The 25,564-nt window shown below is 33.1% G+C and overlaps 2 protein-coding genes across 3 annotated transcripts in view; both read left to right on the top strand.

Moving 5' to 3' along the window:
- The first annotated feature begins 6,925 nt into the window (after positions 1–6,925).
- On the top strand, positions 6,926–13,890 carry LOC126824161 (AH receptor-interacting protein). Its single transcript, XM_050553343.2, has 6 exons — positions 6,926–7,074; positions 7,714–7,893; positions 8,899–9,082; positions 9,746–9,932; positions 11,086–11,228; positions 12,027–13,890. Exons 1-6 carry the CDS (start codon positions 6,976–6,978, stop codon positions 12,224–12,226), a joined length of 993 nt encoding a protein of 330 aa, XP_050409300.1. The 5' UTR covers positions 6,926–6,975; the 3' UTR covers positions 12,227–13,890.
- An 837-nt stretch (positions 13,891–14,727) lies between these two features.
- LOC126823413 (synergin gamma) overlaps positions 14,728–25,564 on the top strand; it is a 30,897-nt gene continuing 20,060 nt past the window's right edge. For both annotated transcript variants that reach the window (XM_050552242.1, XM_050552241.1), the window contains exons 1-10: positions 14,728–14,835; positions 16,503–16,531; positions 16,947–17,068; positions 17,391–17,467; positions 18,984–19,204; positions 20,539–20,757; positions 21,173–21,355; positions 21,780–21,963; positions 23,234–23,396; positions 24,079–24,367. In XM_050552242.1, coding sequence (XP_050408199.1) covers positions 14,822–14,835; positions 16,503–16,531; positions 16,947–17,068; positions 17,391–17,467; positions 18,984–19,204; positions 20,539–20,757; positions 21,173–21,355; positions 21,780–21,963; positions 23,234–23,396; positions 24,079–24,367 — 1,501 coding nt within the window. In that variant the 5' untranslated portion in view covers positions 14,728–14,821. The remainder of the gene's footprint in view (positions 14,836–16,502; positions 16,532–16,946; positions 17,069–17,390; positions 17,468–18,983; positions 19,205–20,538; positions 20,758–21,172; positions 21,356–21,779; positions 21,964–23,233; positions 23,397–24,078; positions 24,368–25,564) is intronic.

Raw genomic sequence — 25,564 nt, 5'->3', positions numbered from 1 at the left:
ATTAGCCCAGTTCGGAGCAGAACAGTAGGTATTTGTCGCTAAAATATCAAATTTCTCCCGACTCAACCCACGCTAATGTGTACTTAGATTGATTATTTAACATTTCAAGATACATTATGGAATATCAGATAACGAGTTGGCAGTTGTTAAAAAAAATCTAGATAATGTAAAGGCAATTTGCTGAAAATTTCATTCAAATTGATCCACTATGAACTAAGAATTAAGCCTTTGAAATTTCCGCCCAGCCTCGATCATCATTACCAAAGTCGGTACGACAAAAATCATAGTCTCGATTATCCATTTAATCATTAAATCGTGAAGGAAAGTTATGCATTAAATCGGATCATAATCCATCACAGATCGCAGGCTAGCGATGCCATCAAGAGTTGATTATGATCTGGATGAGTTAATTAATATCTAATTAATAATTTAGATAACATTTCAGGCCTAAAGAAAGACCTGCAATAGGCAGATTTAGCTCCTGCATAATGTATGTTTAATCAAGAAAGAAAAATCAAATTAACAAAGTTAAATAATATCTTGGCTTGGATTCAATCGGATTTAAAACAGGCCTATATCATTAAATTTTCGTGGACAACAAAATGGCAGCGGCCTTATTGCATAATACTACAGCGAGCAGCACAGATCAATAAAATTTCAATTCCAAATATTATCTTTATAAAATACTGAATGGAACTTGACCATTGGGCTGATATTCCTAGTATTAGAGATTATATTGTATATTTAGCAAGTGATAGTGATACCTATTGCTTAAAATGGCGCATTCATTCGCGGGAACAAGATTCTTTTTAATGCATGTAACTTAGTAATATTGAGTGTCACTACTTTCCATATATTAATATTCCATACTTTTACTGGAAATAACTGCCCTTTTATATATGTTTTAGTGAGAATATAATCTATATCTTTAATGTTACTCAAAATAATTCTTGTAAAATTCAGCTTGTCCTGGGTATTGGAAATGTGGGTCCAGTCATGTAGATAACTGTATTCGGGTAATAATATGCTTCGGCGTACACTAATAATAATAATAATAATAATAAGTTCTTTATTTTCAAAAGGGTGAAAAATTAGGCTTTGCAGCCTGTTTACAATTCTGCCCTTAAATGACAATATACAAAACAAACATACACATATATTATACATACAAGGAAACTGAATAATGAAAATCTATACTTTACATTCCAAACAACATCAAATGCAGAAACCGATAATGGTTTAAATTTAAATATACAGAATAGTTATATAACATTTTGGATATAATTATGCAGTGATTTTTTAAAAGTTGAGAGAACATGTAATGAGTTCAAATTATTTGGAAGTGTATTCCATAAAACTGGTCCATTACAACTAAGACTATGTTTAAATTTAGTACAATTTGGATGTGGAATTTGTAATTTAAGATTTATAGGGTTGTAAGGGGTATTTTTAAATTGAAATAAGGAACACAAGTAATTTGGACTTTTATAGTTTAATATGTTGAACAGAAATATATATTTATTCATTAAATGACGTTGTTGAATGGTAGGCAGTTTTAAAGATTTTGAAAGAATGGAATATGAAGAATCAGAAGAATTATATTTAATAATAGGTTTGCTGAATACAATTTTAAATGATAATTTTTCGATAATTTTAAGTTTATGAAGAGAAGAAAATTGACAGGAGTCCCAAATGGTAGAGCAGTAGTCAAGATGTGGTTGAAAGTGAGCGTTATAAAATAATTTTAATACATCAGTTGGAAGTAATGATTTGATTTTCCTAAGTTGAAAGTTTTTCTGTTTTAAAATAGTACATAAATGGTTTACATGAGTGTCCCAAGAAAGATTAGAGTCAAAATATACTCATACGAGTTTGAAGTCAGAAACATGTTCAATGAAGGTAGAATTAATAGAAATGGACAAATGTGTAGATAAGGAATTTATTTTAGGTTTTGAAGCAATAATCATACATTTAGTTTTAGATTCATTGATTATCATGTCATTGGAGTTGCACCATTGTATAATTTTATCAGTTTCTGACTGAAGTGTAGAGTTAAGAGGATCAAAATTGGTAGAAGAAGAATATACTGTGGTATCATCAGCAAAAAGATCACATTGAGCTGTCAAATTTAGAGGAAGGTCATTAATAAACAGATTAAATAGTAGTGGCCCAAGAATGGAGCCTTGAGGAACACCAAGAGTTATGAGGTCAAGAGAGGACTTGGATTCACCAATTTGAGTGCATTGATAACGCTTAGATAAGTACGATTCTAATAATGTGCATAATTTGGTAGAAATTTGGTATAATTTTAGTTCCTCAAGTAACAGGGAGTGATTGACCATATCAAAGGCTTTACGGAAATCAACGAAAACTAAACCACTGTATTGACCTTTATTAATGGCAGAATAAACATTTTCTGCAATATTTGTAAGGGCAGTATGACAAGAAAATTTTGACCTAAAACCAGACTGATGAGAATAAAGTAAATCGTGATCCAAGAGACAGTTATTAATGTGTTTACAAATATGCTTTTCCAAGGGTTTAGAAATAGTTTGAAGTATAGATATGGGGCGATAATTCTTGGGTTGGAATTTTGGACCTGATTTATATAATGGAAGAACTTTAGCCTGTTTAAGGGTGGACGGAAAAATATTCTTATCTATACAAAGATTATAAATAAATGTCAATGAATCACAAAGAATTGGAGCACCAAGTTTAAGAAAATGAGGACCAACTTGATCTAATCCTATTGATTTGGAAGTATCAAGAGAATGAAGATATTGGAATACATCAAATTTTGATATGTAGGGAAGATGACACAAGGTATTGTTTTCAAGCTGATTAGATACAAATGTAGATATCGCATTAGAGGTAGAACGATCTAAATGATTTGATGGACTAGGTATAATGGACTTTGCAACATTATGAGCATTAAAAATATCAGGGGCAACAGGAATGGAAGAACCATCATGAGATTTACCCTCAGAATTAGCAGTATTGATGGCTTTCCAAATTTATTTACTGTTTTTGCGATCAGTGACTAATAATTCAAGACATTTCCTTTTATTACTACGAAAAAGAGATTTAACTTTATTACGAAAATGTTTAAATTGCAGAGTATTGCCTTTTTTCTTATGAAAATCACGTTCATGAATATAATGAAACACTTCAGGGGTTATCCAATCAGGTTTGTGAACATTTTTGACTCGTTTGGTTTTTAAAGGGGCATGTTTATTAATAATGGGCAGTGTAATATCATACCAGTTGTCTAGTGCAGTATTAGGATCACAGTGATCATATACAGAATTATATGGAGCCCGTTGTAAATCATAGAGGAATAGATCATTATTAAAATGTTTAAATGAGCGATAAGTAATATTAGTATGTGAAGATTTGGGGAATTTTACACCTTTCTTTTGCCAAGTAAAACAAATAGGGAAATGGTCTGATATTGAGTCGAATTCCGACTGTAAGCGGTTCATTTAAGTCCACGGGACGCCCCACCCCCACCAACTATGGCTATGAGCCTGTTCACAAGGGTGGATACACGATTTTTCAAAATGGGTGGGGTTCAGCCAAACCAAAACACAGGGCAAAATCGACTAGAAATGACATTTGTTGTATTAAAATAGTTTTTTTATATTTTTTGTTGCCGTTTCATATGTTCACACAATTATTTCCAACAAAGAGATGTATTTTAGGTCTTTGAAGCTTGATAATTACAAATATACTGTTTATGTTTTCTATACGGTGTTCTTTATAATAAATGATATTATATTTAATATATCTCATGAAATGTTATGTAATTGGCACTCAGTTGTATGTATAAAAATTGAAAAAGAGGTATCTAAACGGCCAATTAAATTCCATTGAAACATGAAGTAGACACAATTTATGTTTATATAATGACATGCTAAGCGGGGCGAGGCGAACAACTTTATTAAAAATAATAATTACATTTTCATTTTCCAGGTGACCGGCCTACGTCTGGGGTCTTATTTAAAGGGACAATCTCGATTTTATTTTGGAGAATAAAACTGCTTAATTTTCTGTTAAAATCCCATAAAATCATCTACCTTTGGGTCGAGCAACTGTAACTCAATATACGTGATACGATGTCTGAATAAAACCAGACTTTTATTTTATAAAAATAACGTGCAGTTGAAATGTACCTTTCGTTATCAAGTACAGCACTTTTGTTCCCTTTAAATAGAAATATGGCAAGTTTATACAACATTGATGTTAATCCGAGAGAATTTTCTGTTGTAGTGAAGACAATTACACCTCCTCCCCTCCCCATTGTGAACTTAACTTGGTCGTTTGTGAGAAATGTGACGGATAACAACTACTGAAATTCACTTTCCCAATACTAAAACATTCTACAATACAAAAAATATGTCATACTCTAATTTACATTGTGAACTCAACTAGGTCGCTTCTGGGATATGTGGCGGATAAAAACCACTGAAAATAATTGTCCCGATACTAAAAATTTCTACAATACCCAACATTTAATACTCTAATTTACTTGGGTGTCTTTTTACACGGACCCGCTTTTTCTCCCTGCTTACACCCTACTTATGATCCCTTTGAACTCCAGGTTGGGAAACACGGTTCTCAAACACAATGTCATGTTTTTGTAATCTACTCCCTTTCGTTAATGATAAGCAAAAACTCTTTAATCAATGATTATATGAAATCAATGATTTAAATGTTTGATTTACAATCAAATTTTAAAACTTAATCTTAATCGCTGACGAAGAGAAATTCTAGTCTAAGATTAACTAATCTGACTTTTGAGAAGGCCAAACTTAGTCAACTACTAATATCTAATTAGCTAGTTACCGATTGGACCTAATCACAGATTATTTTAGACACTGTTCGAAAATATGGGCCTTAGTGTTTAAGATTACACTGCAGTCTATATAATGAAACAATATTTAGAGATGGTTTGGTATTTGACATTAAAAACAAAAAAAAATCGATTAAAACGTCAATGGTGACAAATAACTTTTGGGTTTCCACAATAAGATCTATAAAAGAATTTGATGGCGTTTTATTCAGAATTTAGAGTTGTCTTCTTTCTTTGGTATTAATATTTACTAAATACATGTACTTCTCCAAGGATGGTCAAGTCTCTGAAAAATATAAAGTGATGATTATAAATACACTTATAGACATATTGGGTCTCGATTTGGTTTTTACTTGACATACCAGTCATGGGTACAGGGTTATTTAGATGGCAGAATAAAAGTAAAATAACTTACCGAGTCGTGGGGCGGGGGGTGGGAGCAAGAGCATAATTTTTTAAAACGTAGATATAACACCATTGTTATTGTCTTTGATGTGTCAAGTTTATTGGGGCGATATCAACCAGACACTTCCAAATGCAGACATTGTAATAAACTGACTCTGTATATTGTCTTGAGACAAGATGTGAAAATAAACAAAGAGTAGAATCGGAATAATCTTTTATTATGTCTAATTAAATAAATAGTTTATAATTAGATAATAATTGACTAAAACTTTGATCTCTTTACATCAGTATATCCTGTTATAAAATACGTTGTTTAAAAAGAGATATTAAATGTATCGCACAATACATACATGGTGATTTCTACTTAATGTTTGTAATAATTATTATAAGGTTATAGATAGTTAGAAATATTTTTAAAAAATCAAGTGAATTACTCGAAATTCAAATTCAGGAAAAGTGGTTTTACATTCAGATTTTTCAATAAATAAAAACCATAATGTGATAAAGTAACATAATAAATGTTATCTTAAATGTCGACGTAATTAATTATATGGAAAAAAAACCCTACACACAAGATTTTATAAATCTACACAAGTTTGTGTTAAGACATTGAAAAGAACACAAATTTGTGTTATTGCAATGTAAAACAACACAAGCTTGTGTGGAATATTTTTAACACAAGTCCTTGTGATGAGATCCAACACAAGAGGTTTTTCTGTGTACTATATTACTAAGAGTAAAAATAGTTGCAATTTATAGTGTACGCGTTTTTCGAATACCACGATGACAGCATTGAATTCTGAAACAAAAACTTCCATTGGGTGTTTTCAGTGGCACAGAATATGTAATAGAGCAAACTGAAACCCGACCGTACTTTAAGGGATCGAAATGGTCGACTTTGGAATGCTGTGGGAAGGAATACATTTAAAATGACATTAAAAATTACTGCAAATATCGATATAGAGTTTATTAAAAGATTAATTCATTAGTTCATTTAGTTCCATCCAATTTTACTATACACCACACAACAACAACAACAACAACAACACTAACAACAACAACAAAAAAAAACAAAAAAAACAAAAAAACAAAAAAACAAAATTAGAAAGCAAATAAGATTTTCCGACCGATACTATTTTGTGTGCCAAGTAACCATTAACACAGATAATTGTTTTACTTGACTTGATAAATATAAAGAAGCCATTACGTAATATCCATTAGCCTACATATAATTATTCTCCTTAAATGTTTAGATTGATATTCACAATAGGATATTATTATATCTGAATTTATTTTTATGAAACTTGGGTATTTTAATTAAGAGTAATATATTATTTTATTTTCAAAAAAGGAAATTAGGTCAAGATTAAGCCCGTCTGACCTTAGGTAAACATACGAATGGTAACCCCCCCCCCCCCCCCCCCAAAAAAAAAAACATACATACAGTAGAGTAAGGAGTTTCACACATGGTATAGACAGGCCCGTACCGGTATCTAGGGGGGTGGGGTGGACAGGGGGGGTCGAAGACCCTGGGTATAGGTGGTAGTTGTGCTCACAGAATTTGAAGTGGTGAGGAAATTTAATTACTTTATTTCAAAACTCAGTGGTCTGAATCCTAATACATCATGGGATAACTATGGTAGTCTTGCTCTACATGACACATGTGTAGAATCTTTCAGAACTTTTTGATGAACAAGGCTTCAATCTTGTAAACAATCATGGCTGATGTTTTGGAAAATCTGAAGAAAAATGGCATTTATAAGAAGATTTTGTATCCAGGAGAGGGCGAATTGCAACCATATAAAGATGGATGCAAGGTTAGTAATGTTCAGTAAAAGTGAACAATAGAATAATGAAACAAAATGGACAGAACAAAAAAGAAACACTGAAACTATACAAAATAACAATCGTGACATATCAATCACCATTCCGCCACGGGGGCTCTAGGCCTATTTTTATACATACAGACTATCATAAAAACAATGATTTGCACCAGTACTTTAGTAGACTTTTCTATTGGGGATGATTTTGTTCGTTTCAAAAAGTCTGAATTTTATTTTTGTATATAGCCCTAGGAGGCCCCCCGAATTAGGCTAGGTCCTAGACTGCGTATAGGCCTACATATTTGCAAATTATTGCCTCCCTTCCCCCTCTATCCCATACAGTTTCGATGGCCCTAGTACATATTCATTCTTTTAACATTTTGTCTTGAGATGCAAGATTAAATGAATGGTTATTAGATCTTCAAACATAAAAGTTATCTTCTTTAATTTGGTGTCTGAGTGGAAACAATCAAAGTTGCAGATAGGGTGTTATGAAAATCAGATAAATACATGTTAGTGACTTTAATTACATCTTTCTGTGAGCAAATATGGTGCTGAAAATGTTCTTTTTTGGTGAGATTCCATTTTTTAAACCTCTGTTTTTCTTTAATATGATTTTTTTCTTTTTATTAGCTTTATTTCCACTATAAAACAACAAAGTGTGATGAAGACAGAACAGTTATTGATGATAGTAGGAAACATGATAAACCAATGGAGTTGATCTTAGGAAAGAAATTTAAACTAGAAATTTGGGAGACATGTTTAAAAACAATGATAAAGAAAGAAGTATCTGAATTTATTTGTGAAAGAACTGTAAGTAAACTTTTAATAACTACTAGTATTTATTTATATTTACAAGTCAACATTTTAAAGGCATATGGATCCCCAAAGGTTATAACATTTGATTGATCTTAGTTATGATCGTCTAAGGTTCCTAATGCTTTCTGTTGATGTCATCTTTTTCTGTCTTGGAACATCCTAACCAAGTTCTAAGCTTTTTTAAATAGTCCAGATTGCTATCGAAAGAGCAAGTTGAAGCTCATATTTATGGTTAAATTTAAACAATGCCTATTAGGGCATTGAGACTTAAAACTGCAACTCAGATGATGATTATAAACCAGAAACTGTGCAGGCTTATAATAGGCATATGCACTTCAGCATCCAAAAGACTTTAACATGTAGGATGAAATTCATGGACATGTATTCTCTTATAATGTTATACATAAAATAACGACGAATCCAAGTACAGAACTCTTATCTTTTTTTAGCTTTGTTTAAGTATGTCACTTAAGTAGAGTTCCAATCCCCCCTCGACTCTATCAATGGTATCCCCAGTGATATTGTTGTGTTCTACTCTACTAACCCTGGTCCCATTCACTGGGGATACATAATCAAATTATCTGCATTTGTGCTTTTTTTTATTGACCAATTGAGTAGACAAAGGGAAGTAACTCAAATTTTATTGCAATTAAGTGAATGTGTGGTGAATGTAAAAAAAGGCGTTAAGACTGGTATGTAAACTGTTTTTTGATCGGTTCGTAGAATCAACCTTATGATCAAGGGTAGATAATTTGGATTCATGAAAACCCCAGGGTTTTGTGAAGTAAAACAGAATGATATCACTGGGGATACCAAAGATGCTCTTGACTGGTCTAAAAAATAAGTAATGCCAATCGTTTGATGTTAAAAATTTGAGTAATACAAATTTTTTTTTTTCTATGGTCCCTGGGCAAAAACCTCCTGATATACCGAGTGAAATTAAGTCTTAACCCAATAGAAGTTTTGTGCTTATGGGTTTTGTTTAAAAATATTTTTCAGCACGTAGCGACCTACCCATTAGTATCAAAGAGCCTACGTGCAATTCATCATCCAGATAAACACAATCATAAACATGAAGAGAAACAACATTGTTGTGGTATGATGGCGATGGCTGATCAAGGCACAGGTTATCCAGATTTAGATGAACTGATGAAAGATCCACAACCTCTCATATTCACATTAGGTATGTAAATCATAAAGGGGTGTCATTATCTGTGCCAGATTAACAGTGTCTAGTTATTTGGATGGGACAAAAAAATCCCTGATGTCCTGTGTACCCGTGGGCATGTCCAGACAAAATTTACCTCATAGTACACAGCATGATGTTGCTGGTGCAGAAGAGTGGGACTTTAAAAGCCATTTCACTGCATTTATTTAATTTGTTTCTTTTCATTTTTACTTTTTCATGGAAACCTGATGCTACTTCACTATAGGGTATTGTCAATTTTATTGTTTACCGTTTAGGAAATCCACTTGGTATTTACTCCATTTAGATTTTCATTATAATTGATTATGCTTTAGGATTCATTACACAGAGTATTTGTATGGTAAGGTCTAATGTCTTCTTTAGAAAGTACACACATATACAGTATATATATGTTGACCTGGAGAAAATCGCCGAGAATGAACAGGCGACCCTACTCCTTGTCATGTACAACCAGGGAATTGAAACCATGCCATTTGACTCAATGACAGACTTTATGATACAGCGTGTACACGTTATCCATTTGGCCATCCACCCACCTTGTCAGAGTTCAGACCTGTAATGAAATGTACATTGTTTTTATAATGGAATACAATACACTTGAACTTGCTATTAAAATAAATCATAACAAATCTATTTCAGAATTAGTCAAAGTTGAAATGCCTGAAGATTTTGAGAAAGAATCATGGATTATGACGGATGAGGAAAGGTTCAGTTCGTTACCCAAATTAAAAGAAGCTGGAAATCAATTATACAAAGAGAAAAAATATGAAGAAGCTGCACAAACTTATTTTAAAGCCCTAGGAATTCTAGAACAATTAGTATTAAAGTGAGTTCGAAATTTTTATGTTTTTACTTGTTACAATACATAGTTGCAGTAAGTCAGTGTGGTTGAATTTATTAAGTGAACATTTCGATCTTCAGACCAAAAACTCCTCAAAATACCAACTTTTCATAGAGCTTTCCTGTATGCTGCACCATATTTATGAAATCATCTACCTCTAAAATTAAGACTTTCAGAATCCAAGAAAACTTTCAAATTCAAGCTCAAAACATTTCAGTTCCGAAATCCCTATTGAAAGACATGACTAGTGATAACTTTGGAACCAGTAGAACATTTGAATTATTGTGATTAGGCGCTTTATAAATGTTGATATATTAATTATATTAAACTACTAATATAGAATCTACTAAGCCTGACTGCATTCTAAATCTGTTGTTCTCAGACAATGATTACAAATACTATCGATGTTATTAGAGAAATAAGGAACATATGATCCATGACCACCATTTTATGGTTTCGAATCATGGCACAGAACGATAATAGTCAACATAGTTATAAGGGCAGTTTGATAATAAAGGGAATGTAAATGATCCCTGAACAGTGGGAATTCTGATGCTGTCCTTGGCCAAAATTTGGTCTGCATTACACCATAGAAATAATTCACCATGTGTAAGTCACGTGTTGAGGAGACCATTCATGCATATCTGAGTCTTACAAATTTTTGTATTGGCCTTGACTTTGTTTTCTCCAAACAACACCAACACATTCCTGAATTTAGTACAGAAAAAGGTTTGGTGTAGTTGCTTTTATGGTATAATACAGAATCTACTGAAATTAACTTCCGTTCTCCCGCACTGATTTCAAGTACTGTATATGTTATTAGAGAAGTAAGGGCATAGGATTCATGACCACAATTTAATGGTTTCAAATCAATGACAAATTGAGACGAGTCTTCATTTTTGTTAAGCACTGGGAAAGGATGAAAAAGGTTATGTTAATGATCCTTAAACAGTAGGAATTCTTTTGCTATCCTGGCAAAAAACTTTGGTCCACATTTCAGCGTCTTAACAAATTTCTAAATTGGCCTTAGCTTTTTCTCTCAAATATCACCAAATTTATTAATTAGAAAAAAAGTTTCATACTTAAACTTTAGAATTAAACTTACAGATAATAAGAACTTTATTTTATGTATTAACAGAGAGAAGCCTGGTGACATAGAGTGGGAGAAACTAGAGGATATGAAAATACCTTATTTATTAAATTATTCACAATGTCAGTTACTAAAGGGAGAATATTACCCAGTTATAGAGCATACAACATCAGTATTAAAACGCGATCCTGGTAAGTATTTTATATTAAAAAAAAGGATTTTCTCTGCATTATAATTGGTCTCATATTTGCTTCTTGCCTATCAAGAATCTTTTAAATCAAGATCTGTTGCTTATTAAATACAAAGGAGCATTGATTAAATTGGATATGAATATGTTTGTGTTAATTTCTGTGTCATATTTTATCCAGGAAGTTGTTTCTTATGCTTTGTTGTATTCTTTTCATTTTTGCTGCGAGGCTCCAATACGAGTATGACTGACATGAAACTTTACATAATTGTCTTTGAACAGTTGCACATCGATTGATTTTGATATGATGGGATGATGTCATATAGTGTGTTTGTACTTGTTCTAATATTCTGAGAGAGGGTTGTGTGGTCTTGTCATTTTACGTGTAAAATCACAAGGTCTGTCATTGAGTGAAGTGGCGTGGTTTCGATCCCCCCCCGCTTGAACATGACAAGGAATAGGGTCACCTATCCAACTGCATTGGTTTTCCAGGTCCTCTGGTTGCCTCCCAGTGCTAAAGACCCCTACACACAAGCGTATTATTGAAATAAAATTGAACCATATGTTAGTCTCAAAATGACCTAGTTTGTGTCGAATAGACATTAAACCCCATTTCTCTTTAATAATTTGGGTTACTGGAAAATAATTTCTAAACTTTAGATGTTTCTCTGCCATGGTTATTCTAGTTTGTGTGAGTGGAGGGAGGTTAAACCCCATCTCTCTCTCTCTCTCTCTCTCTCTCTCTCTCTGTCAATGGTTATGATTCATTATTTTAAAATAAATTAAAAAAAACATATTTCAGATAATGTAAAAGCCTTGTTTAGAAGAGCAAAAGCCCATGTAGGTGCATGGGATCCAGAGGAAGCAAGAAAAGACTTTAATCGCGCACGAGAACTTGACTCCAATTTATCTAAAGCCGTTGAAAAAGAATTGAAATCTTTAGATGAAAAATTAAAAGTAAAAGAACAAGAAGAAAAGTTGAAACTGAAAGGAATGTTTTAATTTTAAGTGAATTGTGTTCATTTAATTTTAAAAGTGTTTATGTTAAAGTGGTATTAATGTCTTGAAGGTTCTATGATAGAATCATTAAATTACTATCATTTTTATACAACAGGAATATATTAATCAAAGTATTATATTTTACTCCTAGCTGTGGAGGTTACGTGGCTCATTAATAAGAGAAGATAAATCGAGTGGTAGTTAACGTTGCGTTAGTAGTATTGGATAACTATCAACAGTGTTAGTGTTTACTTCATTTCTAGCCCAAGACTTTATTGATGGACAGTTACATCTCATATCTAGTCTTAAGATATTATATAACAGTTTTACAATCAAAGATTTGTGTATATAAACCATACTGCTAGCCAGGACTTTGTACGAACAAATGGATGACGAATTGCTTTGCTAAAAAATGGGGTTGAAAAGTTGGTGGATGAGAAGAATTACTATAGAAACAACATTTTTTCACACCTGTTGATTCTTTATTGTCCACATTTGACAAAGGGTGTCCACTTGAAACAGTCTGGATATAAGTGTCTAAAATTTTATTTTTAGTAACACCCAGAGTGCAGCAAATTACTCGATCAGCATAGTGAGCTCAAAAGTTAGAAAATTCTTATGGCATTTTTATAACCATATACATGTATTGGCACTATAATGTTTTGAAAGTTTGGTTTCATGCAAGCGTTATGTGTGTGTGAATACTTGCTGGCATCTTGTGGCCAACCCTGGCTAGACATTGATCGACTATAATCTGATTTAAATCTAGAGCTGTAAATAAAAGTCATGCATGGTTGTTCTACTAAATTTCTAATCAATTCTATCATATTTTCCCAGAGCTCAAAATAAATTAATACATTTTTCAATCAGTATAAAGAATTTTCTTTAGCAATATTTTTTTTTTATTACAGTTCACTGACATTTTCTTGCCATATATCACAGGAGAGTTACATACAAAATAGTTATATGATTTTGATCCTTAGGAATGGTCAGGTCAGGTGCCTGCAAATATGACCTTTCTTTTATAATAATGTTGTAGATTCCAGAAAAATGATGTCATCATTCATTGTATTAATATACAAAATTATTGTAAATTTGAAAATATTATTTTACTGTTTATCAAATTCAATATATATTATAAAACTGTTGTAATGAAAGTGATATTGTCAAGTATTTTAGGAAATAATATTTGAGGTTATCATATTTTATTTTCTTGCAACTGTATAACTCTCTTGTGAGAAATTTGAAAGCATTAATTCCTGACATGAAAAATTACCTGCAACAATATTAAAACATGAATCTCTTCCACATTAATTAAACAACCATCATTTACAACCCATTGATAGTTGATAAGTATTTCAGAATGCTGACAGAAGTTTTCAAAACATTAATTTCTCAACCATCAATCTCAGAATGCTGATAGAAGTATTCCAAACTCATCTATTAATGCATACAGTATTGTTTTGATACAGGTAAATAAATCATTGTAATCAGGTCAATATAACCAATACGCATTGAAAAACTTAAAATATATATTCCCGGTCAATTTACACCATTCTCAATTTCTATAATTTATTGTTTTGTTTATTATCAAGTTTATACCCTACATTTTATTGTATTATATATTGTATTTTAAATATTGGAATAAAGGTTATTGTTATAAATTTTATTAATTATGTCTTCTTAATGATGAAAAATGGATACATGTATAATAGTACATACAGTAGGTCTATCAAAGTATGATAAAACATGATGGCAGCATATTTATGGACCGTCAGTTCTTGTTTACCAGATTGATTTAATGTGGTCAACATTGACTGTTTAGAATTATTTTTTTTATACGGCTACATATAATACAGGATTAACTTCTCAATGGAATATTAAAAATGTGTTGTGATTGTATATTTGGGCCTACAGAAAACCCAGTCGAAATCTTCTGTTGCAATCTTGTGAACACAATACACACACAGTGTTCTCTTTAGAATATTTACAAGTTGGTGAGGTTGGTTTTTAAATGCTGAGGAAGCCATGGTGGCACAATGTAACAACGTTGGTGTACTAACCAGGAGGTACCAGGTTCAGTCATGTCCTTGGCCGACAATTCGCTGTGATTTCCACAGGACAGTGCTGTAGGACAGGACAGCAGGCTTTTCAAGGAACAGTGTCTAGTCATTAGCAATTTCCCACAGAAGTTTTTATTTTTCCTCATATCTTTTTCGTTTATTATTATAAATTCCATTTACCATACGATAAGATTGCATTTAATGAAGTATGGGTGTATCTCTAAATAATGTTTGAGGCCGCTGTGCATTATATTGTCTTAAAAAAAAAAAAAAATAAAGACAAGCTTTATTTGAAGTTGTCTCCCCTGCACCATTAAATTATAAAATTAACCTAAATAAAATTATGTTTACAGTATTTCGTCTACAATGACAGTTACTTTGACTAATATTAGGGTATAGTATATTAGTCTCTAGATTTATTTCTCTTTCTACTTAATTATTTTGATTGTTTTGTAAAACTGTTTGATTGAGGAAATACAAGAGGGAGTGAACATATTTAAACCAAATAAACCTCTTTTCATGAAGAGCTGCCAATATGGCTGACAACAGGTAGGTATTTTTAATTATTATTAGAAAATGGCCAATATTAGCTGTAATTAACATACAATTATTAGATTTTCGTATTGTTTCGAGATCGGCAATAGTTTATTTCTTCTATAATTAATATTCTTTTTAAATATACAATTTCAGGATATTTGTATTTGTATGTTACATGGAAGGGAACATTTTTTATTGACAATTATTTGCTTCGTCAGGTTCATATTTTGATGATTTGTCATAGGGAGAAACTAATCTACAGTTTTAATAACACTTGTTACTATATCATATAGTATATCTTAATTGGTAAATCATGTGATGCAGTGTATGCTTTTTAGTCAAACTGTTTCAATGTACTTATTCGCTGGCACTACCGCTGTGTGCTAATGAACTAGCTTTAAGCCTAAGTCTTCCTAAGGGAAGAAGACAGCACACTATTCTGCAGAATACCATTACTGTTTTTTTTTTAACTGAGCAACATTTCGAATAGGATTCTGTTTTCTTATCTAGCAAATGATAATGCCTTATGCAGAAATGTGTCCAAAATTTGGTAGGCCTACGTTAGCTTACATTACCACGAGGCCTAATATCTTTCTGGTAAATATCATAGTCATGGAAATGTTATGAAATCTGAATGTTGTATTGCACCGGCCACTTAAGGTAACAAAAGTACGGCGATATATGGAGACTCACCGGTCATTTTCTTTACTGTGCAAACTTCAGACAGCAGATCGTACCTCATATATGACCAAATACTTCCTTGTCAGACGCATGTCATGGTTGTCTTACCCTTTCCATCTTTTGTAAAAATAATCTGGTAATTAGAACGTCAAAAAGATCACAGGTTTTATTCTTTATAATTTATTTGGAATTAAACTATTTGCACAATTTGACCTTTTTTTTTTATTACCTTAAGTTTTAGCTTAAAGATTGAAAATGAATTCAACCATAAAAGTTAGTTTAAAGATTGAAAATGAATTCAGCCATATAGTCAGCCTTGAACAACTCATAAAACTTCAGACAATTATTTGTGTTTATAAATAATGGTCATATCTCCAGTAATATTGAGAAGCATGTAGCTATATACCCAGTACTATATGTATTGCATGGATATATCAATGATGATATGGTTTATTTACTATTTGATCAAATTTACAACATTATATTGATTTGCCAACATCTCGAGTAATAGTATTTTGTTTTAGGCTTTGGAAGTACCGTCTGTGGTTGTTATGACAAAATTGACATATATGTAATGTAAAAAAAAGCAGAAAAGAACAATTCAACCAAATCAATTTCTTTTGGTGCTTAATAACATTAACACTATATTTCTAGTGCACACTCAAAATCGATTGTTAGCTGAAAGTTTCCTCCCACTACAAGTAAATTATTGAAAAGAAAATGAACCATATATTAGTCCAGAAATGACCTAGTTTGTGTCAAGTGGACACTATATATACTATAACTGTCCTGGACCCAGAGATCTTTTTAACATCACTCATAATTATGTATTTTTGTAAAAGGACAGGTTTCTCAGCAAATAACGCTTTCTTTTTTAGTCACAAGTTTTTTTTTATATATATAAAAGTTTATATTATAATGAGGGTATGTCTTTAGATGGCAAAGGAATATTGTTTAATGACATTTCAAATAATAAAATTATATTCATTTTTATTCAGGGACATGCGTTTTCCTGGAGGGCAGCCAGGTAACCTTTCTTTATATATGGTATTTTTCTTCATAATTTAGGTGTGATCAATTATACATCTTTTCAACAGTGCAAGTAAAGTGTTACCTAGTTCTTCGGATAGTTGCAAAAATTCACCTCCCTCGCATTGCACAAAGACCATCGAAAAAAAAAATGTATTAATTTAATATACTGTATTATTAATGTGACATTAATTCCCATTCTTTCCTTGCCTTAAAATGATAAAACAATTCTTGCCAATGCTAGTCAACTCTTGCTATTCAATTATGAATGTCAATGAAATTCTTAGTATAAACTGCGTTCATAACCAATAAAACATTTTAGATTAGCCAAAGTTATGTTTTAGAAGTATGATTTTTAAGCAATGTCACATATTATTGGCCAAGGGCATTAATTCCTCCATAATATGTTTCAGGATTTAACAATATGATATCTGGTACACCCCAGTTTATTCAGCCAGGTATGCAGGGCTATCCCATGATGCAACAACCAATGGGTATGACTCCAGGAATGGCACATCAAATGTATCCAATGCAGGTTTGTGTAACATATTTGCCAAGTATATCTCTTCTTTACATTTCACTAAGAAAATAAATTTCAGTGACTGGTATTGAGAAATTTATTTTAATCAAATGTTCATCCAGTTTTGCTATTTTTTTGGTTTATAATCATAGTAAATTGTTATTCATGGTGACTTGGATGTGACATATGAATGAGGACGTTAAATCTTATTTCATTTCTGTACAAAATATTATACCAAACATCATACTTATGTGTCTGTTTATGGAAAGTTTGTCGATGTTTGTGTGACTGTTTTCACCCCCCCAAAAAAATGTTTAACTGTAATTTTTTTCTTCAGCAATATCCCATGGCCAGACCAAGAATGGCTCCTCCATCTTATAACCAGCATATGGCAACTAATTTTAACAGACCAAGGTACATTTCTAAAGTTTTTTAGGGATTTATTAATGGTGACGTCTCTTGATGCCCCAGTAAACTTAACACAACATAACACTTAAAATGGCTAGATGTCATTGATTGGAGTCAAAAACAAAATTGCAGATTACATTAGATTTTATGTGATAGTTTGATTTGTGTTATGATAATCTGTCAAAAATTTAATCACAAAAACCTTCTCTGTCATTAAATTAAAATAACACATCAGATCAACCCAACCCAATTCATTTGGATGGCCGAATGGTTAGCACGTGCACGCTGTATATTAAGGTCTGTCATTGAGTCAACTGGCCAGAGATTCGATTCCCCAGTTGTATGTGACAAGGAGTAGGATCGCCTATCCAACCTCGTGGGTTTTCTATGGGTCCTCCGGTTTCCTCCCTCTACTAAAGACCCCAACATGCAATCAAATTATTGAATTAAAATTGAACCATATGTTAGTCCCAAAATGACCTAGTTTGTGTCGAGTGGACGTTAAACCCTATTTCTCTCTCTCTCTCTCTCTCCCCAATTCAATTCTTTATTGTCCCCCGCCTTTCGAAGAAAGCAGGGGACTATTAAAATGGGTTCGTCCGTCTGTCTGTCTGTCTGTCCGTCTGTCTGTCTGTCCATCTGTCTGTCTGTCCGTCTGTCTGTCCGTCACACTTTTTGGGACACAATAACTCTCTTCCTAATTGAGCTAGAATGTTCAAACTTGGTGTATGTGTTTATTAGGTCAATGCCTTGATGGAGTTCGAAGATGAGCATTTTCCGCTTAGGGTAAGCAGAGATAAGCAATTTGATTGGTTGATGCTTTGGGACACGATAACTCTCTTCCTGATTGGGCTAGAATGTTCAAACTTGGTGTATGTGTTGATTAGGTCAATGCCTTGATGGAGTTCGAAGATGAGCATTTTCCGCTTAGGGTAAGCAGAGATAAGCAATTTGATTGGTTGATGGTTTGGGACACGATAACTTTTAATTGAGCTAGAATGTTCAAACTTGGTGTATGTGTTTATTAGGTCAATGCCTTGATGGAGTTCGAAGATGAGCATTTTCCGCTTAGGGTAAGCAGAGATAAGCAATTTGATTGGTTGATACTTTGGGGCACGATAACTCTCTTCCTAATTGAGCTAGAATGTTCAAACTTGGTGTATGTGTTGATTAGGTCAATGCCTTGATGGAGTTCGAAGATGAGCATTTTCCGCTTAGGGTAAGCAGAGATAAGCAATTTGATTGGTTGATGCTTTGGGACACGATAACTTTAGTTCTAATTAAGTGAGATTGATGAAACTTGGTGTATAGTTTCATTACAGTAATACCTTGACTAAGTTTGATAATGAGCATTTTCTGCTCAGGGTAAGCAGAGCGATACGCAATTTGATTTTTATATGTGTCCTCTAATTATTTTCCTATTTCGGCGGGGGACATCAGCCTCACTGTTGGCTTGTTTTAACTAAAAGATTAACAATAGATATGTCTGAAATAATAACCACCAAATTGTTACCTTTTTTAGAGGTGGAGCACCAGGCAGTGGACCAAGACCACGCCAGCCACCATCGCAAAAAGACATACAGTTTCAGATGCAACAACAACGATTAAAGCAGTTTGGACAGACGAAACATGTGAAAGCTGATGCAGATAAATTTATAGAATCCATGTTTGGAAAAACAGAAAAACCAAAACCTAAAGATTTAAGACAAAAACAGCCTCAGATCGATATTCCTAATCAAACTGGTAAAGTTTATATAAGCCCCTCTATTAAAACACAAAAAGATAGACGTTTTTTCACTACTCATCACTACTAGAAACAATATTCCTAATCAGGCTACTAAAGGTTATACTATATCCCCTCTATTAAAACAAAAAAAGAAAGATCTTTCACAGGCTGGTAAAGTTTTCTACTTTTACCCCTCTATTTAAACTTAAACAAACCAGAGAAATCTTTCAAAATTTATTCTTGTGGAAAAATATCATTAGAGCCTGAGATACTCATCACTAGAAACGATATTCCTAATCAGGCTGGTAAAGTTTATACTGTAACCCCACTAATAAAACCAAATAAAAAGAGAATTGTTTCAAAATGTATTCTTGTGGAATCATTAGCTCTTGACATACTCATCACTAGAAATGATATTCTTAATCAGACTGGTAAAGTTTATATACTATAACCCCTCCATTAAAACAAAAAATAGAAATGTTTCAAAATGTGTTCTTGTGGAATCATTAGGGCTTGAGATACTCATCACTAGAAACTGTTAGGCTAGAACCATTGTTGTTGTTATTGTTCTTCTTAGTGACCAGCCCGCTAGAGCACGAAACTCAACACTCTAGGCCACAAGGACATCCTGTTTCAGCCATTGATGAAGATTTGGAAAACAAACCTTACAAACTACAATATTCAAAGAATACAATATTCTGAAATTTGAATCTCTGAAGGAAATGGTCTAAAAATCTTTCAATCCCATTAAGTATTTACAAGTATGGACATCCCCTGCAGACAGTATAAAAGAGCTAGCGTCTTCTATTAGTAATGGGTATAAATGAAATGAAATGGGGTTTAACGCCCTATTCTTTTGTTCCAAACTCGGCAAATGAAGACGGGCATACGCCATACAGTGTGCTATGAGGGAAATTTTGCCCGGACAGCGGCTCTACAGCCTACTCTTATATCGAATTCCAACTGTCAAGGGATCTTTTATGTGCATGCCAATGTGTACAAAGGACCTTGTTTTTTTGTCTCATCCGAATGACTAGACAGCTGTCCTTGTCAGGCCCTCCGTCCTGCATCACTAACAAGGGGGAACCACGCCGGAAAATCTGGATGAACTTTCTTGGCCAATGAGTAATGGGTATAACATTGTCATGGGCCACTTTTTAATTGAAATGAACCCTAGCTGTGAGATTATTTACCACTAATATTTTAGTTTATATTTTTTTAATGAAATGGTGTATAATCAGCTTGAGTATGTTTTGCTATTCCTTTGGTTTAATAATTTTTGTCTTTCCATGGAAACCAATTTGATGGCTTGTTAATCACTCAGTCTTCCCTTTTTTTTATTTTCAATCAGGTGAACCAGATGTGGATGATGATGGTTTTGGTGATTTTCTACAAGGACCAATGACGGCAGCACCCACTCCTCCCCCAGCTCAAGTGGTGCCAGCCACTGTCAGTAATATATCTCCAGCACAGCTCAGTACCAATACTACAGATTCTAGTCTAAATAATGTACCGGCAGTTACAAAAACAGCAATGACCCCACCACAAATACCTAAACAAGAAAAGAAAGGTATTTGTAATGTATGAAAAGAAAAATGATTTTCAGAATCTAAATAAAAATCTTTGAAAGAACAACTTTTTTTTTAATTCAAGATTATGCAAATGCAGCTACTTTAGTTTGATAAGCTAGCTACCGTGGTTGGAAATTCTTGATTCTAAACCTACATATTCGAATGCATATGTTTGGGGTTATTCCTATCTCTGTCCATTGTTATCACTATATACACATATTTAGCATGGGGGTCTTGGAGTGCTTCACCCCTCCAAAATGAGCTCGAAGCACCTTTTCTAGCAGACATAACATTTTATGGCAGTAATCAGAGATTTTATCCGATAAAAGTACTATTTCTGGGGCAATATGTATTGATAAATTTAGATAAAACTTTTACAGTTACACAATTGTGAAATGTTTATATTTTTTTCAGATTTAATGACAATGATGATGGAATGTTCTGATCTCAAGGCTCCACAGAAAGCCAAGTCGTTCCAAAAACCTCTAGTCAAAGATGTCAAAGTTCAACCACATAAAACCATTACATATCATCAAAGTCAACAAGCTAGACAATGGCAAGTCTCCGCAGAACTTGAAGATCTTTTTCATGAAGACAGTAAGTGTTTAATATGAATTTCGGGGATCTTTCGGGAACTTTTTATTTAAAATTTTCTTGAATTAAATTCAAATATACAAAGTCTAAGACTATATTAAATCAGAAGTATATATTGATAAAAAAAATAATGCCTATTATGTTCATTTGAAGTTTACACTAGTTTCGATGGATCATGGTTGTGTCATCTAATGGGGTTTCAGGCCAAATTTTGTGGATTTATTATGTGGGAACTAGACAATACACCACAGAGAACAACACAGGGTATATATGAATATAACTGCTTCTCTCTTAATAAAGACATACAGGTCACGTTTTTAAGTTAATGACAGATAATGAGACTAGACATGTGTTACAAGGAAATTAAACCCAATTCTTACTCTTCCACTTTATTTTTACACAGAGTAATTGTTTTATTGTTTTAAAGTTCCACCTACACCAGCATCCCCGCCAGCTCCAACTGAGCCCAATGCTATTGCCATAACAGCCAGTCCTGTATCGCCACCAACAACTAACATATCAACGAGTGGAGGTGTTTTACCAGAGTGGTGTCTGTTTGTAAGTGAAAAGTTACCTCCCCTGTATAATATGGTATATGAGGCTGCACTAGTGTAAGTATAATAATCATATTGTCCTACTTGATTTATATTGTTGTCACCCCTGTCTGTTGATTGTCAGCAATTTCCGATAATTGCTTTTGGCGTTATGAATCTTGATCTTTTTTGGAAAATTTTGTGAACTCTCTAGAGGCTAATTATTACTTAATTAATTAATGGGTTTCTTCTCCTGACCAATGCTCCCATTGCTTACAAAATAATATAAATGTGACAGCCCTTGTGGACTGCTCGGACGACTTAGCTACTGTGGTTGTATGGTTCATTGCCTGGCAACCTGTCTTTATTATTTTATAAAATAAGTTATTGTCTTATTTCAAAAATAATTTCATTAATTTAAAATTCAATACTGATGAAAAACAAAGTTTTTTATACGTGCACATTTTCATGTGGACGTATATTGTCGTTGTCCCTGTCCGTCTACAGGTCACAATTTTTATCCGATTTCAATGAAACTTGAAATATATGTTTATCACCCTAAGATCTTGGTTCCTTTCGATATTCGCATGTATCGGACTGTAACTTCATGGATTATGGCCCCTGATTGCACGAAAAATCACGTTTTTAGCTTGTGAACACTGTAGAGGTCACAATTTTTATCCGATTTATTTCAAACTTGAAATGTATGATTATAACCCAAAGATCCCGGTTCCTTTCGATATTCGCGCATATCTGAACATAACTTCCTGAATTATGGCCCCTGATTGTACGAAAAATCGCATTTTTAGCTTGTGGACCCTATAGAGGTCATAATTTTTATCCGATTTAAATAACCGTATTATTATATCACCGTTAAACCCTAAGGACAGACAGACAAAATGGCCGCCCTTCGTTCTCAACTAGAGTATAAATATGGTATATCAAGGTTGTGGACCCTATAGAGGTCACAATTTTTATCCGATTTTGTTGAAACTTGAAATGTAAGTTTATAACCAAAAGATCTCGGTTCCTTTCGATATTCGCGCATATCGGACCGTAACTTCCTGAATTATGGCCCCTGATTGTACGAAAAATCACTTTATTTTTAGCTTGTTCTCTATCCATCTCTCGAAAATGTGGGCGTATCCTGCCTGGCAGCCGCTGTTTTTTTTTTAGTCTTCCCACTTTATGATATCTTTTATGTAGAATAGTCAGATTGTCTCTGTAAAATATATAATTTTGGGATATTTACTATTACTATAATCTGAACATACAGGTATGACCTTAAACTATATAGAATAGTAGGATTACCTGTTTATAATATATATATACTGTTTTATGTTTACAGTGATGGTAAGATAGATACCAATAGACTCTATCCTATACTAGTATTAAGTAATCTACCAAGAGAAGTACTGGGATATATTTGGTCAATGTCTAATACCACGACCCCAGGTCAACTGATACAGTCAGAATTAAATGCTATACTGGCACTTATAGCTTTAGCTCAGGTTTGTATTATACATTAAACTCTGTAAGACAGATTTGGCTTTAAACTAAACCAGGTGTTATATATCAACAATTTATACCTGTATGCAGCAATTGTACATCAAATCATGGATGAGAAGAAGCACCCACCCACCATTTTATACGCCCGCATGGAAATTTAGCCGTAGATTGTCATCTCTCCTGGAGCCACGGTGCCGAAGTGAGTAAGTGGCTGACTCGTTAGTCTGGAGATCTCATGTTCGATCCCTGCATTGGCCGAGAGAGTTCTTCAGAATTTTCTGGTGTAGTTTCCACTTGTGAGTGGTGCAGGATGGAGGGCCTGACAAAGACAGGTGTCTAGTCATTCGGATGGGACAAAAAAAAATGTGCATACATTGGCATGCATGTAAAAGATCCCCTTGGAAGTTGGAATTTGATATAAGAGTAGGCCATAGTGCCGCTACTCGGACAAAATTTCCCTCATTGCACACCGTATGGCGTATGCCCGTCTTCATTAGCCCAGTGAGAGCAGAACAGTAGGACGTTAAACGCCATTTCAGTTCATTTCATTTTATTTCTGCCATCTCTCCTGTCTGTCCATCAGTCCATTAAACATCATTTCATTTGATTAAATTATCATAATAACCATATTGAAACAATATATTATAACGTTCAAGAAAATTAATCTCATATCATATTTTTCAGAATAATCATAGCATCATGTCCATTGATATACTTAAAAGATGTCCTCAACCACCCATTCCATTTCTGGGCCAAAATAGTTCTGCTCCATCATCTGTAGCTCAACAACAACAACAACAACCTGGTACCCAAGCAACAGTCTCTGATACCCCAGTTGTCAATAGCAACCAACCTCAGGGATTACCTAACACCCAACCAGTAATGCCAAGTCCCAGTGGTATTCAAGCTACCATTCCTAGTCCGTCAACCAGTTTCCAAGTTGTGGCACCGGTTCCTCAACCAGTTAATTCAGGTTAGAATCTTATTTCCTTCTCAACCAGTTAATTCAGGTTAGAATCTTATTTCGTTTATGTTTAAATCTAAAACTTTGGATCTGGGTTCTTCTTTGGTGTAAGGGATTAGATGACAAATGTAAATAAACAAAGCATAGAAAATTATATATACTGGTGACAGAGACATTCATCTGATATTATACATCAAAGCCCTCACTTAAGAATCTTGGCAGTCAGACATCTGTGCATGTTTTAAATGTCTTAATTTCAAATCTGAAATTTATTTCTTCATATTTCTTAAAAAACTTTATTAAAAGAACAACCATAATATTACTGGTACAATTGTGCATATTCACAGCAAGTAACAAATTTTTGTTATATAATAGAAAGTAACAAATTTATATTAAACGTACATTATGCACGAGATAAATCTGCCTATTGCAGGGCTTTCTTTAGGCCTGAAACGATATATAAACTATTAATTAGACATTTATTAACAAAACAAGACCATAATCAACTCAAAATAAACACAACAGTTCTATGGATAACAATTACTGTATTTCTATTAAAGCTACTTTTCAATAATGATTCTCTTGTCATTATCAAGCACAACCAGATTAGAACGGTTTAAAAATTTAATTTAAAAGTGGGAAAGCGAGGCTAAGTCTCGAATATACCCGTGTGCTTGTTACCACAATGCACACATATTGTCAAAACTACTAACAATGATATCTTAGCTCAGAATGAAGTAATTTGAATGAAATTTTTAATATTTTCATTTGACATTATCTATTTTTGAGCTATTATAGCAAGAATGGTCAGCTCTTTATGTAAATCTTACATATTGTATCTTTAAGTCAAAGAATGAGTCTTTTTGGTATAAATATTTTTTTGGTTACATTGCTCTTAATTTCATCATACGTTAATGATACACTTTGATTTGTTTATGTTGATTTCAAAAGCCATAACATCCTTTTTAATAACTTAAAATATTTGATTAGTATAATCAGCATTTGGTATGATCAATACAAAATAAGGGGACTATTCCATTCCTCTTGCAATTCTCTCTTGTCATGTTTTATAATTAAATTTTTCAAGAATTATATTATAATAGGATACAATGTTGAAATGGTGAGGCTAGGCACCATGCTAAAAAAAACCCCAAAAAACCTGTAGAATGCCTTGGTGAAAATTGTATTATACATTAATTCACAGAA

This window comes from Patella vulgata, chromosome 6, assembly GCF_932274485.2.
Source record: "Patella vulgata chromosome 6, xgPatVulg1.2, whole genome shotgun sequence".
Lineage (NCBI taxonomy): Eukaryota > Metazoa > Mollusca > Gastropoda > Patellidae > Patella > Patella vulgata.
This window is presented reverse-complemented; position numbering and strand designations above follow the sequence as displayed.

Coding starts and splice junctions, on each gene's coding strand:
- LOC126824161 (XM_050553343.2), top strand. CDS start 6,976: ATGGCTGATGTTTTGGAAAATCTGAAGAAAAATGGCATTTATAAGAAG. Junction 9,083..9,745: donor ACCTCTCATATTCACATTAG/GTATGTAAATCA, acceptor AATCTATTTCAG/AATTAGTCAAAGTTGAAATG. Junction 9,933..11,085: donor CTAGAACAATTAGTATTAAA/GTGAGTTCGAAA, acceptor ATGTATTAACAG/AGAGAAGCCTGGTGACATAG.